A 17386-nucleotide genomic window follows, 5' to 3' on the forward strand; every position below is an offset into this window, starting at 1 on the left:
GTTTGAGAAACGCTGGTCTCCCCCGTGAAATCTGTATAGTATAGGGCAAAACACACACAAGATCAGATTTCATAGGGGAGACCAGATTTCAACGTCTGTGACTTCTTTTTCACGGCCATGAATTTGGTAGGGCCCTAATTATCAGGTACAGAGACACAACTCTGTGATCTACCATAATGATCACAACGTGGCCTTCCAGACAACCCGTTGCCAACAGGTTTGTCGCTAACATGTCTGGATAATCATGTCCCGGTCCAATATGGCAGACTTAATGCTGCACAGTCCCCACCCAGCTGATCCATAACTGTAGCACAGTTGATAACTGTGCGGTGTGTTTGGGTGCCAACTGTATCCCAGCAAGGATTGGTTGTAACAGTGTTTGATCAGTCCTTATTACACTCTCCTGTCACTTGGGAACAAGAGGTTTTCTCAATGAGTTCAGAGGGCTGCAATTACATCTATGCAGGCTGAGATTTTAGGGGGGATCTGTGTGCCTAATTCCCTTAGGCACCTTTGAAAATCCAAGACATAATATATTAGGCTTGTCAGAATTCAGTTTTTATTGTTTTATAATTTTGATGGATAAATCAGATTATCAATTTAAATTTTCATCATTGTGTAATAGGACAGACAATTATTTAATGACTGCAGACAAGATTCAGAAAGGTAAAGCTCTATAACCATTAAAACACAAACTGTCAACATCATATGTCAAAATATACAAAGTGAATATCCTTAAATCACACTCAAATAAGTTTTCAAGCAGCAGTTTTCTTTGGCGAGCTGTGAATTTCTATTTTTATTGCTGGAAGTATTTTTTCATCAGTGTGTGTATGCAATGAAATTGACATTTACGGATACAAATCTAAACCTTCCAATCCTAAATATATAGCTCTGAGATTGAGAGTGGACCTTGTAGGATGGAAGGACCCACATTTTTAACTCTCCAGTTTCACTGAGTGAAAAAGGAAAAGGGCCATGACCCAAAGGAAATAATAACAGTGTTGGGTTTGTCTCACTTTCAAATACAAACCAACTTCCCTAGTGGTATTTGAAATGATTTAAAACCCTTATTTTGGACAATGGCCTTGGAATATTTTATCAATCATGTAGGATTGTGTGTAGTTTTACTTTGTGTGTAGTTTTAGTTTGTCCATATTAACTAAATTGTTACTTTAACCTATGAAGTAGCTCAGTCAGTTTTTATGAGATGATTCTTATTAGTAGCCCCATGCCGCATAATCCAGCTATAATAAATGAAATTACTGGAGGCTTTAAATAAAGTTACTTATGCTCTTATTTACATGAACATTAATTAATGGCTATATGTGTGTATGGGGAGGGAGGGGGTACTAGAACATTTAAGAACATAATAACAGCCATACCGGGTCAGACCAAAGGTCCATCTAGCCCAGTATCCTGTCTTTTGACAGTGACCAATGCCATGTGCTTCAAAGGGAATAAAACAGAACAGGTAATCATCAAGTGATCCATCCCCTGTCTTCCATTCCTGGCAAACAGAGGCTAGGGATACCATCCCTGGCTAATAGCCGTTGATGGACCTATCCTCCATGAACTTATCTAGTTCTTTTTTGAACCCTGTATTAGTCTTGGCGTTCACAACATCCTCTGGCAAAGAGTTCCACAGATTGACTGGCTGGCTGCAAAAATTCCATTCCTAAAAACTTGACAATGTTCGTAGCACATGTGGCAAATCTGTCTTCTAGTCATGTAGAAATGAGGCCAGTATGATAGACAATTTTTTCTCCCCAGTTAGCTTTAGTGCTCAGAGCATCTGGGGAATGGAATATGGAGCCTTCACCTCTCGGTCCCCAATCTAGTTCCAGATCAGCATGGATGGCTCCTCCAGAGAGATTGGGAAACAGACTACGGAGCCTTTTGCCTCTAGGATACCAAGTGAAATTCAGCCCCAGCTGAGGACTGGCTGGCTCAGGGGTGTGCATGTGTCAAGGAATGGGATATAGACCTTCTCCCTTTAAGGCACCAGTTGCAATCCATCCCTATGGTATGGCTAGCTCAGAGGGGACTGAGGAATGGCACATAGAGCTGTTGCTGCATTTGCTCTGAGAAGTTAGCCAGTATTGCAAATATGGCATCTGACACATGGAAATGAATGGGACAGTTCACACCTAAAGCTATTGCTTCAGGCTCTCTGCAAATTCAAGCAGACTTCCCTGCATCAAGAACAGGAGTATTTGTGGCACCTTAGAGACTAACAAATTTATTAGAGCATAAGCTTTCATGGGCTAAAACCCATTTCATCGGATGCATAGAATGGAACATAGGCCTTGGCTACATTTCCAGCTGTACAGCGCTGTAAGTTAAACCTGTCTTCGTACAGCTGAGTAGGGAAAAGCGCTGCAGTCTGTCCACACTGCCAGCTGCCAGCGCAGTGGTGTGGCCACACTTGCAACATTTGTAGCTGTGTTGGGAGCGGTGCATTATGGGCAGCTATCCCAGCATTCATGTGGCTGCAACGTGCTTTTCAAAATGGGAGGGGGGGTGGATTGTGACAGGGAGTATGGGGGGAGAGAGAGTGTTTTTTGGAGCATGTCAGCTCTCTATTTTGCAAGTTCCGAACTCCCGGCCCCCTGCTCATTCATTTACTCTCTCAAAGCAAGCTGCAAACTGTTTGCTTTTCTCTGTGGTAACAGCTTTGAAACCGGCACTTCCGCATTCCTGCAGCCGGTCACAACAATGGAGAGGATTGGCCACTTGACAAGGTGATTAGTACAGCGCTGTAAGCGTTTACACTCACACCCGTGAGTCGTAGCCACTCCGCTGCAGCTGTTATTCCTCTCGGAGATGTGGAGTACCTGCAGCAGTGTACCCAGGGAGATATAGCGCTGTGAGTGCCCTGCCAGTGTGGACGGGGAGTGAGTTACAGCGCTGGGGGAGGCTTTACAGTGCTGTAACTTGCAAGTGTAGCCAAAGCCATATAGTGAGGAGATATATATACATACAGAGAACATGAAAAGGTGGGAGTCGCCCTACCCACTCTAAGAGGCTAATTAATTAAGATGAGCTATTATCAGCAGGAGAAAAAAAAACTTTTGTAGTGATAATCGAGATAGCCCATTTGAGACAGTTTGACAAGAAGGTGTGAGGATACTTAACATGGGGAAATAGATTCAATGTTCCCTGCATCAGTCACTCTCAGATCACATTTTGAAGGTTTCCTTCTCTATCATAACAGCAACCCCGCCCCCTTCCTCAAATGAAATCTGAGATTCTGGAGAACACCCAAGAAGACTGTTTCTCTGTCGCTAGTTTTTCATACCCCCAACATTGTTTCAAATCCTACACTCTAGATGTTCCAATCTAGCCTCAGTTCCCTCCACAGACCATTTCCCTAGAGCTAAGGGAGAATCTTCATGATCTGTTAGCACTATAGGCCCCAGAGCACACACAATGCATTAACATGGAGTTACGTTTGATTAAGTCTCTTCATGGAACCCAAAAATATTAAAAAGAATTGTTGGGATGGGGTTATTTCTTCAAATGGAACAAACTCTTTTTCTCCGTGAGGTATTGTTTCAATAAATACTCTAGCAAGTAATTAAGAAACAAACAAACAAACATAGGAACCTCGACTCTAGCTCCATTGCCTTCCTGTACACATAGAAAAATGCAGCTTATTTCACAAAGTACGTATTGTCAAATCACATTGTATTCACTACAGGCAATATTTTATGGCCTATTTCTCCCCACCCATCCCTCTGTATCTCTGCCAATGGCCTTCAATCCTGACAAATTGCCCCCTGCTATCAGCCAGCCAGTGAGTTAGCATGGGTGGAGCAGGTGGGGGCAGTGGGTTAGGGCAGGGGGAGCAGCTGGATGAAAAGATGGATTAACACTGGTGGAGCAGGATGGGGCTGTGAGAAAGCCAGAATGGAGAAGGTGAAGGTGAAGGTGGTGTGTAATGAGGGTGGAGCAGGATGAGATGGTGGACTAGCAAGGCCTGGGGCTGTGATGAGCAGGCCAGGGAGGTGGGTTAGCACGGGCGGGGGAGGCCGTAGCACTGGGTTAGCCAGAGGTGGCTGGGGAGTGTGGCCACCAGCAGGGCTGTCCTTAGGCATACGCTGCTGTGTAAGGCACCCGAAAATTTGGGGCACCGCTGGGTTTTAGTGTCCACCCTTCCGTTTTTCCTGTCGCTGTTCTGACCCTTCCTGCAGGCTATCACCACAGCTGGCTGCTGCAGCCTGGTGAGTCTTCCTCTGGAGGGGATCTAGTAACTTAGGGCACGTCTTCGTTAAAGGGCTGCCGCAGCAGCACTGCCTTGTGTAATCATGGCACCAACTCTGGGAGAGAGCTCTCCCAGCACTCTAAGGCCTTGGCTACACTGGTGCTGTACAGCGCTGCAACTTGCTGCGCTCAGGGGTGTGAAAACGCCCCCCCCCCGAGCGCAGCGAGTGCAGCGCTGTAAAGCACCAGTGTAATCAGCGCCTGCAGCGCTGCACGCTCGCTCGCAGCACTGCAAGCTATTCCCCTCGGAGAGGTGGAGTACTTGCAGCGCTGCGAGAGCTCTCTGGCGGCGCGACTACACTCAGCTTAAACCTCTCCAATGCATCATCAGTGATCTACAACCCATCCTGGACAATGATCCCTCACTTTCACAGACCTTGGGAGGCAGGCTAGTCCTCGCCCACAGACAACCCGCCAATCTTAAGCATATTCTCACCAGCAACCACGCACCACACCATAACAACTCTAACTCAGGAACCAACCCATGCAACAAACCTCGATGCCAACTCTGCCCACATATCTACACCAGCAACACCATCACAGGACCTCACCAGATCAGCTACAACATCACCGGCTCATTCACCTGCACGTCCACCAATGTTATATATGCCATCATATGCCAGCAATGCCCCTCTGCTATGTACATTGGCCAAACTGGACAGTCTCTACGCAAGAGGATAAATGGACACAAGTCAGATATCAGGAATGGCAATATACAAAAACCTGTAGGAGAACACTTCAACCTCCCTGGCCACACAATAGCAGATGTAAAGGTAGCCATCTTACAGCAAAAAAACTTCAGGACCAGACTCCAAAGAGAAACTGCTGAGCTCCAGTTCATTTGCAAATTTGACACCATCAGATCAGGATTAAACAAAGACTGTGAATGGCTATCCAACTACAGAAGCAGTTTCTCCTCCCTTGGTGTTCACACCTCAACTGCTAGCAGAGCACCTCACCCTCCCTGATTGAACTAACCTCGTTATCTCCATACTGATTTATACCTGCCTCTGGAAATTTCCATTACTTGCATCTGAAGAAGTGAGGTTCTTACCCACAAAAGCTTATGCTCCCAATACTTCTGTTAGTCTCAAAGGTGCCACAGGACCCTCTGTTGCTTTTTACAGATTCAGACTAACACGGCTACCCCTCTGATTCATAAATCCTAAGGACGGCCCTGGCCACCGGGGAGGACGTGTCTGTAGTGTGATGGCAGGGAGCGGTGACCTATGAACTAGGCTCATGATCTGAATGAAATCCCGTGCCATTCACACTGAGTTGTCGATTGTCCGTGCGTGGGCCTAGCTGTCTGGCATTTCCTTCTGCCACTGCATCCCGAGCTTGCTGCTGCCAATGAGGTGCTGGGCTAATTACAAACTGGCTACCCTTGTTAGACTGGGCAGACTGGCTCTGTAGTCCCCAGGTGTGTGTGTGTGTGGGGGGTCACAATTACACACAGCTCCATCTATGTCCCTTGGCTCCTACTTTGAAGTTATGGGAAGTGAGCAGCAGCAGTGAAAACAATGGCCAGAAATATCCTCCCCATGTGGTTGTCAGTGCTCGTACTAGGAACCGCAGCCACACTGCTGCTAAAGTTAGACTAGCCAGTGCCGTTCACCTCTCCGAGTGCCCCTCAATTCTGACTTGCAGCTTGCTGCTGTCCCAGCTCCGGCTCCCCCCTGCTCCCCACCTCTGCTGATGCCCTTCGGTCCCTAGCAACGTTTCCTTGATATTCTAGCCGGCAGCTGTACCTACCAGAGGGCTGGTGATTCATAGATTCATAGACTTCAATGGTGGAAGGGTCCACTATGATCATCCAGGCCAGAGAACTGCTCCCATATAATCCCTAGAGCAGCACTTTTACCAAAACATCCCATCTGGATTTAAAAATTGTCCATGATGGAGAATCCACCCCAGCCCTTGGTAAGTTGTCCCAATGGTTAATTATCCTCACTGTTAAGATTGACATCTTCTTTCCAGTCAGCATTTGTCAAGTTTCAACATTCAGCCCTTGGATCGTGTGAGACCTTTCTTTGCTGGACTGAAAAGCCCATTATTAACTATTTGTTCCCCAAGTCTTTACTGACTGTGATCAAGTCACCCCTTAACCTTCTCTTTGTTAAGCAAAGTAGATCACACTCTTTGAGTCTCACTATGTCAGGGTTCCCTCCCTACTCTGAACTCTGGGGTATAGATGTGGGGACCCGCATGAAAGACCCCCTAAGCTTATTTCTACCAGCTTAGGTTAAAACTTCCCCAAGGCACAAATCCTTTCCTTGTCCTTGGGCGGTATTGCTGCCACCACCAAGTGATTTGGATGAAAATTCAGGAAAAGGGCCACTTGGAGTCCCTGTTTCCCCAAAATATTCCCCCAAGCCCCTTCTCCCCCTTTCCTGGGGAGGCTTGAGAATAATATACTGACCAATTGGTTACAATGTGAGCACAGATCAAACCCCTTGGTTTTTAGGACACTGAAAATCAATCACATTCTTAAAAAAAGAATTTTATTAAAAAAAAAAGTAAAAGAATCACACCTGTAAAATCAGGATGCAAGGTAACTTTACAGGGTAAATAAAAAGATTTAAAAAGATTCCCCTCTGACTCTGCTTTCCAGTTACAAAACAGGAAAGAAATTACCTCTTAGCATAGGGAAAATTCACATGATAAAACAAAAGATAATCTAACGCATTTCCTTGCTCTTTCGTAATCTTAGATATATAATTTCAAGAGATGGTTTACCTGCTTGGTCTCTCTCGCCATCCAGAGAGGGAACCAACAAAAAGAGCACAAACAAAACCTCTTCCCCCACCCCCACCCCTGATTTGAAAGTATCTTCTTTCCTTATTGGTCCTTTTGGTCAGGTGCCAACCAGGTTATTTGAGCTTCTTAAGCCCTTACAGGTAAAGTGATTCTGTACCTCTTGCCAGGAGGGATTTTATGTTACTGCATATATACAGGTTGTTACCCTTCCCTTTATATTTATGACACACTATAAGGCGTATTTTCTAAACATTCAATCAATCTCAAGCCTCTCTCTGATTTCAACATCCTTCTTGAATTGCGGGCACCACAACTGGACAGCAGGATTCCAGCAGTGATAACCCCATTGCCTGATACAGAGGTAAAATCACCTCTCCGCTCTGCTCCTACTCAAGATTCCCCTGTTTATGCATCCCAGGATCACATTAATCCCTTTGGCCCCAGCGTCAAATGAAGAGCTTGTGTTCACCATGACCCCCTGTAGCGGGGTGATCACCCGCTCCTGCCTTAAAAGGCTTAAAACAGCCCAGGGAGAGGACTGTGGAAGGGAAGGAAAAGCGGGGCTGATTGGGGAAAGCAGCCTCAGCTGGGGGCCACGCCCCAATCAGGCCGAGGCTGGCTTAATGAGGGCCCAGCTGGCCCTTATAAGAGGGCTGGGGCCAGAAGCCAGACAGAGAGTCTCTCTCTTTAGTAATAGAGAGAGAAGGGCCTGACTGCCTGGAAGCTGAGAGGGTACCAAGACTGGAGCAGGGCTGGGGGAAGGCCAGAGGAGCTGGGGAGCTCCAGCCTAGAAACCCCCCAGGCTGCAGGCCTTGTTAAAGGCCCAAAGATGTTACTGGGGTTGCAGAGGGCAGGCAGAGGCAGCAGGTCCAAAACCCCCCTTGCCGGTGATGGGTGGCACTTACGCTGCAGTCTGCCCCAGGGAATGGGGAGTAGGTGATAACTGGCAGTGGCCATAGACTGAGGCGAAGTAGGGGTAGAGGGTGGGGGTTTCCCAGGGAGGGGAGACCCAGATCTGTGAGAGTACTGCCAGGGAGCAGCACCCCAGCCTGAAAGGGGCATCGGGATCCAGGAGGGACTCGGGTCCAGCGGCAAGCGGGACACCGGCCTGCAGAAGGCGCTCCTGGGTCGAAGAGCTAATTCCCCGGACGACCGACAGGAGGTGCCGCAGGGGTGAGTCCCGCCCCGTGATGCCCCCAAATATCTTTCAGTCCCTGTTTCCCAGGATAGAGTCCCCCATCCTGTAAGTGTGGCCTGCATTCATTGTTCCTAGATGTACACATTTCCATTTAGCCATATTAAAATGCATATTGTTTGTGCATGCCAAGTTTGCCAAGTGATCCAAATAGCTCTGTATCGGTGTATCCTCTTCATTATTTACCACTCCCCCAATTTTTCTGTCATCTGCAAATTTCATCAGTGATGATTTCATGCTTTTTTCCAGGTCATTGATAAAAATGTTAACTAGAGCAGGGCCAAGAATGGATTCCTATGGGACCCCTCAGAAAGCCTGTTTGATGATGATTCCACATTTATAGTTACATTTTGAGACATAAGAACATAAGAACGGCCATACTGGGTCAGACCAAAGGTCCATCTAGCCCAGTATCCTGTCTTCTGGCAGTGGCCAATACCAAATGCCTCAGAGGGACTGAACAGAACAGGTAATCATCAAGTGATCCATCCCCTGTTGCTCATTCCCAGCTTCTGGCAAACAGAGGCTAGGGACACCATCGCTGTCCATCCTTTATCAATCAGACTTGTCATCTCATCATAAAAAGATATCAAGTTAGTTTGAGAGGATCGGTCCTCCATAAACCTGTGTTGATTGGCATTAGATATGTTACCCTCCTTTAATTCTTTGTTAACTGAGTCTTGGATCAGCAACTGTATTATCTTGCCCGGGATCAATGTCAGACTGATAGACTTGTAATTACCACGTCATCCTGTTTGCTCTTTTTAAACATTGACGCAACATTAGCTTTCTTCCAATCTTCTGGAACTTCCTCGGCGTTCCAAAACATACTGAAAATCAACATTAAATATCCCCTTTTTACCCCTATGATGTTCCACACAGGGAATTGAATTGAATCTCAGCACCAGGCCTCCACTCCCTCCCAGTGGGTGTTACTTGTCACTACTGTTAGAAAAATGGCAAATGGTTCCAACTGCATAATTTGGTCCCACATTTCAAACACCCTACAATCCCAGGGCATTTAGATGTGAGATTTTGAGTCAGCCCAGTGTGGATTCTAGGAAGCAGTTTCTGGTACACTGGCAGTGTGCATGTTGTAAGAGAAGGTACTGCCACCTAGTGGTGAATGTGCAGACAGGCCAAAGGGCTTGCTAGCAGTGGCTGTTCCAAGAAGTGTCTTTTAATGCAGGTGGGAGGCTCCTGCTTTGTTTTGGAGATGAAAGACAAGGGTTCTAATCCTGGCTCCCCCAGAATGTGCCTGGAGCTAACAGAGCAACTTTCCTTTTCCAGGCAGCACACAACTTTGTTATCCATTGTAACATTTAGAGCTGGGTTAGGATCTTGAACCTGCCAAATTTGGAGGGTGTATGGATACAGAGCTCAGCGTGGAGCCATTCACTGGCAGCGGTGGGATCTTGGGCAACTCACTTCGAACCAGATTAATAAAGGTATTTCGGTGCCTAAGGATGCATATTGATGCCTAGTGGGTTTCTAAAGCTTCCAGCCACTTAACTCCTATTGACATTAATTTAGGCACCTAAATCCCTTTGAGAATCTGGGCCCAGAGCACTTTTGGAAATTCCTCTGGGCATCTATCTGCATGTTTAGGCACCTAAATCACCTTTGAAAATTTGGCCATTTGTTTCCGCATGTCTCAGTTGCCCATCTGTACACAGCACTTCCCTATCTCACAGGGACATGAGGATAAATACATTAGCGATTGGGAGGTGCTCCAATCCTATGGCAATAGGGGGCCTTATATGACTGTAGATAGGAAGGTGTGCTGCATGCCCAACTTGATACACCATGGGCCTGATTTTGATAGGTGATGAGCACCTGCAGTTCCCATTGGCTTGAACTGGAGTTGCGGACACTCAACACCTCTGAATATCTGGCCTCTAAGTCATCTCAGTTTGGGCCCCCAGAAATGTAGACACCACTGGTGCCAAAAGTACCAATGGGAGTTAGGCGCCTAAGTCTCTTTCTGGATCTCCCAGGCTTTGGAGGTTCCTGGACACTAAATCACAACTATTACGCCAACACATCTGTTTCCCAAAGGCTGGTCTCTCTCTTGTTTTCACATCAGTTTCCATAATGTCACCAGTCCACCATAAATGATCCCCTCAGGTTGGCCTTACATGCTATTCCATCTGACCATGCCAAGTGTGAATTCCCCCTTGACTCAGAGTCACAAGAAGTCCTTCTTTCTTTGTGTCTCACAATCCTGATCAAGTATTATTATTATTTATTTGTATTACAGTAGCAACTAGGAGCCCCATTCATGGACCAGGACTCCCTGGTGTTAGGCACTGTACAAACACAAAACAAAAGAATGATCCCTGTCCCAGAGAGCTTACAATCTAAATATAAGACAAGAGAGAACAGATGGATACAGACAGATGGGAGAATGCAAGGCAACTATGAGACAGTATTGGTCAGCATGACAGGCAGTGGTCTCGGCAAACCAGTGGCCTAACCGTTGTCAGGTTTTTTATGGACATCACGGGAAAGGAGGGATTTGAAAGATGATAATGAGGTAGCTTCTGGCTGTTTACCAGGAGCTTCTCCCAAGCATGAGTGGCAACACGAGAGACAGCACAAAGGGTCTCATTTGAAGATGTAACAAGCAGGCGATGGAGGTGGACATCCTGGGCCAGTCGGAAGTGGGAGTCAACATCTCAACAGCAAATTAAAGATAACAGGTTGGGCAGGGCTAGGCCATGAAAGTGAAGACAAGTAGCTTGCCCTGGCACTGTATCTATGACTCAGAACGCTAACATGCCTGTTCAGTCTCTCTGCCACTGCCTGATCATTCTTCAAAGTAGCAGCTGCCTGGGAGTCTGCTGAAGAACTTATTACATCAACACCTGAGTTCATATATTTGGGGCTTGAACCTTCAACTCTGGAGGCCCCAAACCTGGATCCTATGTTCATATTGTGGGGCTTCACGTAGGGCTACATTTTGGCTCCTAGTGAGGAAGTATCTAACTTGAGTCTCTAGCACTAAATGCTGATTGGCCAGGTATATATTGATTTTCAGAAGTGCTGAGACCCACTGCTCCCATTGAATGAAGTGGCCCTCTGAAAATCAGGCCCCATATTTAGGGATTTAAATTTAGGCCCCTAACTGGAAAATGTCAGGCCTGGTTTTGAAAGATGGTGAACGTGTACAGTTTCAGTGCAAGTTTCAGCACTCAAAAAAAGAAGATAACCAAAATCAGATGACAATTTAAAGCATTCTGACTAGTCTGTGCAAGACCTGGAATCATAGGTGCCGACTCCATGGGTACTCCGGGGCTGGAGCACCAATGGAAGAAAAATCACAGCTAATCGGTGGTGCCACCAAACAGCTGATCGGTGCCGCCGATGGAGTGGGGTGGGGTGGGGTGGAGTGGGGGTGGGGCCTCAGGGTGGAGTGGGGGTGGAGCACCCACAGGGAAAAATAAAAGTCAGCGCCTATGCCTGGCATTTCCATTTTGCGTGAAGTCTTGTGATTTTGAAACCTGCTTTTGTTTTGCATTGGAACAAACCATCGAAATTTGATGTTTCCTGCCAAATGAAATTTTTGAAATAACTTTGTTTCAGGTCAATGGAACACAGAGGCGAATTTAGAGTAGAATATAAAATAAAACAAATTGCTAAACTTTTTTTTCTTTTAAATAAATGTTTATCAGAATTGACACTCCTGCAGATTTCAGTGAAATAGCCCATCAGAAATGTTTCAACCAGCTCGAATTTTGACATGTGCTTGTGAAGGACATCTCCTTCTAAGGGCATTGGGGAAATAATCAGGCACAGCAGCAATTTCTACATCTACAGTGGAAGATCAGCTTACCCTGTACGGGCCTTTCCTACCACTGCTTGCGAATATGCAGGACTGGGGAAGTCCTAGCTATACCTCCTGTACACCTAAACATGCCCCTTTTGGGGTATGAAGCACCTCATAATGGATGCATGAGCAGTGGATTACAGTAGGTTCCCGCTTGGATGCACTATGAATGGGAATGCTGCTCTGTTCACCCTCTCCCTATCTGAATGGAAGAAATTCAACTGCTTCCAGCTGGCATCCAGATTTTGGAAGGGAGCAATGGATCTAGTGAACTTGGTGGCTCCGGTGCTACAAACATAGGCTGGTAGAAGCAATCAGAGCCCAACAGCTCTGATCACAGCTGTGGACAATGGAGAGAAGCAGGAGCTAGCACAGACCAGCAATGACTATTGCAGTCCTACAGGGTCAGTAGGGCCCAGAGGATGATGATCAGGGAGCAGTAGAATGAGGATAATAAAGCCTGTTAGAATTCCCAGTAGTGGTGTCCCCAAGCCTCTCTCATGTAGTAGCAGCTATGGGGTGGGCCATGAGATGGAGACCGTCCGGTGGCATAACCCCCACAATGAGACCATCCTGGCAACTCTCCCGCAGGCCTTGCTCACCTCCTGGTTCCTCAGGCTGTAGATGAAGGGATTGAGGAGTGGGGTGAGCACTCTGTAGAGCAGGGAGAGTGCCTTGCTGGGGTTCAGCCCCGTGCCATCCCTGGGGGACATGTACACGGCCACCAGCATTCCGTAGAACAGTGTCACCACAGTGAGGTGGGAGGAGCAGGTGGAGAAGGCTTTGTGTCTCCTGAGGCAGAGGGGACCCTCAGCACAGCACAGCAAACATAAGAAGCGACGGTCAGGAGGAATGGGGAGGCTGGGATGAAGGACAGGAAGAACGTGACCGTCTGGACCATGGAGGTGTTGGTGCAGGAGAGCTCCAGGAGGGGCTGGAAATCACAGAAGTAGTGGTCTATCTCGCAGGGCCCGCAGAAGCTCAAGGCTATAAGCAACAGTGACAAAATCCTCATGAACAGGAACCTGCCCACCCAGGACCCAACCACCAGTTGCCTGCAGACCCTGCTGTCCATGAGGGAAGGGTAGTGGAGTGGGCAGCACACGGCCAAATACCGGTCATAAGACATGGCTGCCAGCAGGAAGTACTCTACGGTGGCCAGGGCGCCGAAGAGATAAAGCTGCGCAAGGCAGCCGCCAAGAGCTATCATCACATTGCCTGTCTGGAGACCAGTGAGCATCACAGAGGAGATGTTGGAGGTGGAGACAATCACCAGGCAGGAGAGGCTGGAGAGGAAGAAATACATAGGGGTCTGGAGATGGGGGTCCAGCACCACCAGCACCACCAGGAGGAGGTTGGCGGCCATGGATATGATATAGACAGCTAGGAAGCCAGTAAAGAGTGGGATCCAAAGTTCCTTGAGGTTCCCAAATCCCAGGAGGAGGATGTGGGAGATGGTGGTGAGGTTTCCACTGCCTGTGTCCTTCATAGGGAGTGTCTGAGGGAAAGAGAGTCAGCAGACAATTATGAGACAATGAAAAAACTATCCATAAAAGCCTGCAGCTATATGTCCTTGTGGGAAATAGTGCTGTCTAGTGATTACAGCAGTGAAGGAGAGGAGTGGGGTCCAGTGGTTAGAGCAATGGAGGCCCGGACTCCTGGGTTGTATCTTAGCTCTGAGAAAGGCCTGGGGTCTAGTGGGCTAGAGAAGGGAGTCTTAGCATCAAGACTCCTGGGTTCTATCCTATGTCTGGAAGAGCAATGGGGTTTAGCAAGATAGAGCAAAAGTACTGGCCCTCCACCCCCATTGTGAATAAGAAGAAGTATCTTGAAGCTGTGCTTCATTTATTTCTCTTCTTTCAACAATGTGACCCGGTCAAAACTCAGAATTTCCATTCCATGGGTAATCCTGACATTCTGAAATTGCCTTTCATCCCAGATCATAATGAAACAGCAACATTGCCAGCAAAATTCTGACAAATTTCATTTTGGAGCCAGCTAAAGAACCTTATCAAAATGTTGACGTGCTGTGTTGGGATAACGATAAAGCACTTCCTTTTTTACTTTATCATTTCTACTTGGTTCAATTCTAGTCTATTAAACTTGAGATGATAGTCGAATTGACATGCTTTGAAGTTACAGAAATAAAATACCGCACTGATTTGTCATAAAAATGTGCCAAAATCGGTATGTTCCCATGAAACATTTGCATTTTGTTGAATCAGCAAACTGAGAGGAAAACTGGTCATTCAGCAAATTGTGGTCCAACTCCAGGCACAGCCTTTGCTGTGAACCCTGAGGATTCGGGACACCATGGATAATAACTGGTAACACTATGTCAAGGTAAAAGCATGGGACTGTGTGCCAGGATAGGCCTCTCCTATCAAAAGGCTCGATTTTGGCCTTTGCCTCTGACTTGCTGGTGACCTTGAGTATGTCCCTTAACCTCTCTGTGCCTCACTTTTGTTATTTATTAAGTACAAGACACAGCGATGAATCAAGTCCTTTCCCTGGACAGTTTACAATGTGAAGGGTCTTCACTAGGCCAGGGGGAAATCTTTAGCACAAGTGGGGCAGGAAGGCTTCAGCAGTCAACATGGGGAAATAAATTTAAACACCATTGTCCGTTGGCCGGCACAGGTAGCAGAGATCAATGATAAAAGTCAGAGATGTTTGTAGGGAATCCTGTTTATTTACAAAGAATGTGCAGAGGGGACTTTCCTCATTCAGCAATCCAAGTCTGCCTTTCCATTGGATCCTGTGCTCAAAAGTAGCTCTGTCTCTTGGTTTTACCCCAAGGCTATGTTAACCCCTGCCTCTCTTGCGTTCTGCTTCTTTCTGCCTCTCACAGAAGGAAGCAGAAAGATATAGATATAAAGCTACAATCAACCAGGCCTCTCTGTTTAGATGTAAAATAAGTTCTCAGCTCTTTCTGGAAATCAGGCCCTTTTAAAGTGTCTCAGACTGGGCCCCCTAAAATCCTGGCAAATATTTATTTGACAAATAATAGCCCAGTAGGTTTTTTTCCTATCACTGGCATCCATGCTTCTTTAAAGACTATCCACATGGCCACACTACAATCCCTAGCCACACTACTCCCTCAAAGAGCCACACAGAGCAGAAAACTGGAAAAAGACTTCTCAACGATATACAGCAAATGCAACAACCACAGTTACAAACAGAGCTGGTTGGACGCTCTTTGGTCACAAAAATTCTTCAGCAAATGTTAAAACAAAAACGACGTTGGTTTTGTTTTTGCTAATACAGACTAACACGGCTACCACTCTGAAACCTGTCAGCAAATGTTGCTGTTCTTCACTGAATAATTTACGCCAAGTAACAAGTGACTAGTGATTTTCAGAGGGTGGGAGCTCAGCCCTTTCTGAAAATCAAGCCCTTTTAAAATGTCTCCTGTTGGGCACTGAAAAAAGGAGGCTTACAAAATCATGAGTCAAGTCTGAAAATCTTGGCCTTATCCAATTAATTTTTTTTTGCATTTACAGATAAGAACATAAGAACATAAGAAAAGCCATAGTGGGTCAGACCAAAGGTCCATCTAGCCCAGTATCCTGACACTGTACTTTTGACACTGGCCAATGCCAGGTGCTTCAGAGGGAATGAACAGAAAGGCAATCATCAAGTGATCCATCCCATCACCTATAGAGTGGTAAGGGGTTCTGGTTAAAATGTTTTAAAGCTCCTAAGTCCCATTTTCAAAAACACCTTATTCACTTAGGAACCTCCTGATGAAGGGACTTAGGTACTTTTGAATATTTTACCCTCTGTCTCACTATGTGTTTGCAGTGCACCATGGAAGCCTGAAGGGCGAAGGAAATTATTGTAGTTTCATATACCATAAATGTTACCTTTCTCCTGCACCAGGAATGTAGGATTGTCACCCTTGTTTGGGTCATGAAGCAGATAGCGGCCGATGGTATTGTATCAATTCATCTCTGTCTTTAGTTCATCAAGTCTTTTTTCAACTGGTCCAGAGTTTGGTTGGAAGGAGACCAGCTACTGGCCAGAACATGTGTCATTCTGGAAAAGCAGCACCAGAAATGATGTTACCCTTTTCCTATTCTTTTTATAGGAGACAGGAAGTGAAAATCTCTTCCAAAGGGAATCATTACAATGTTGTGCATTATAATCATTTTTCTTAACTTAAGTACATGCCTTGGGGGACCAGCATTAAAAAATAATCCTTTATATGCTGTATTTAGTCCATTACTGAGCGTATTAATGAGAGCAAGTGGCCAGGACTTCATTTTACATCCATCAAAAAGATACATCCAGCAGTACAGCACCCCTGCTAAGTACGGTTACTCTTACTATATTGCTATGAGCTGGGTGAAAACTTGTTACAGGTTGAGTGAAACCTCATTCAAACTGATGTGTCAATGGGCCCTTCGTTTAAGATAGTTGTAAGAGACAAGAGGCCAACAAGCTCTGCCCAGAAAGTAGCACCATGTGGACATTCAGGATTCTACTGCGTATCATGACCGGGTCTGTGAGAGAACACACAGAAAATGAGACCAGACAAGAACCTCAGCAAAATCTGAAGAGAGCTTGTGGATCCATTGGATAGAGAGGCTTGGGGCCATGAGCTGAGGAACTGCTCCTTTTGTTCCTAGCTCCTCCTGTGTTTGGAGAAGGAGGACTTGGTACATCCCTTGTAAATAAACAAGACTGCATCTGAGTGAACACCATCCTTCATTGGCTTCTGCTTCCAGCTGGGAACGTCTCCAGGGTCCCGAACTATGACTAGCTGCTTGGGTCGGAAAGAGGCAACAGTATTATTGTTGCCATAGTGCACAGAGGCCCTGTCATGGACCAAAGCACTGCAAAAGGCAGAACAAAAGGACAGTCACGCACCAAATTCTGATAGCGGGTGGAGCCCCCCTTTGGGGATGCTAGACCCCGACTCCGCCCCCAGGTTGGCCGAAGCCCTGAGTACCCCCCGCCTTGGCTGGAGGAGCCCCGAGTTGGCTGAATTCCTGAGCGCTCCGGGCCTCGGCTGGAGGATCCCCATGCTGGCCGAAGTTCTGAGCGCTCCCAGCCTCATAGAATCATAAAATCATAGAATATTAGGGTTAGAAGGGACCTCAGGTGGTCATCTAGTTCAACCCCCTGCTCAAAGCAGGACCAATCCCCAACTAAATCATCCCAGCCAGTGCTTTGTGAAGCCTGACCTTAAAAACCTCTAAGGAAGGAGATTCCATCACCTCCCTAGGTAACCTATTCCAGTGCTTCACCACCCTCCTAATTGAAATCATCTATCAGATCCCCCCTCATTCTTCTCTTCCACAGACTAAACAATCCCAGTTCCCTCAGCCTCT

General features: G+C 46.5%; 1 protein-coding gene across 1 annotated transcript; it reads right to left on the reverse strand.

Annotated features, from left to right (window-relative positions):
- Nucleotides 1-12384: 12384 nt before the first annotated feature.
- Nucleotides 12385-13539, reverse strand: LOC128846052 (olfactory receptor 2AP1-like). Its single transcript, XM_054045134.1, has 3 exons — nucleotides 12935-13539; nucleotides 12653-12842; nucleotides 12385-12390 (listed from the first exon to the last, which is right to left on the reverse strand). Exons 1-3 carry the CDS (start codon nucleotides 13537-13539, stop codon nucleotides 12385-12387), a joined length of 801 nt encoding a protein of 266 aa, XP_053901109.1.
- Nucleotides 13540-17386: the final 3847 nt, after the last annotated feature.

Source organism: Malaclemys terrapin, chromosome 12 (assembly GCF_027887155.1).
Source record: "Malaclemys terrapin pileata isolate rMalTer1 chromosome 12, rMalTer1.hap1, whole genome shotgun sequence".
Taxonomy (NCBI): domain Eukaryota; kingdom Metazoa; phylum Chordata; order Testudines; family Emydidae; genus Malaclemys; species Malaclemys terrapin.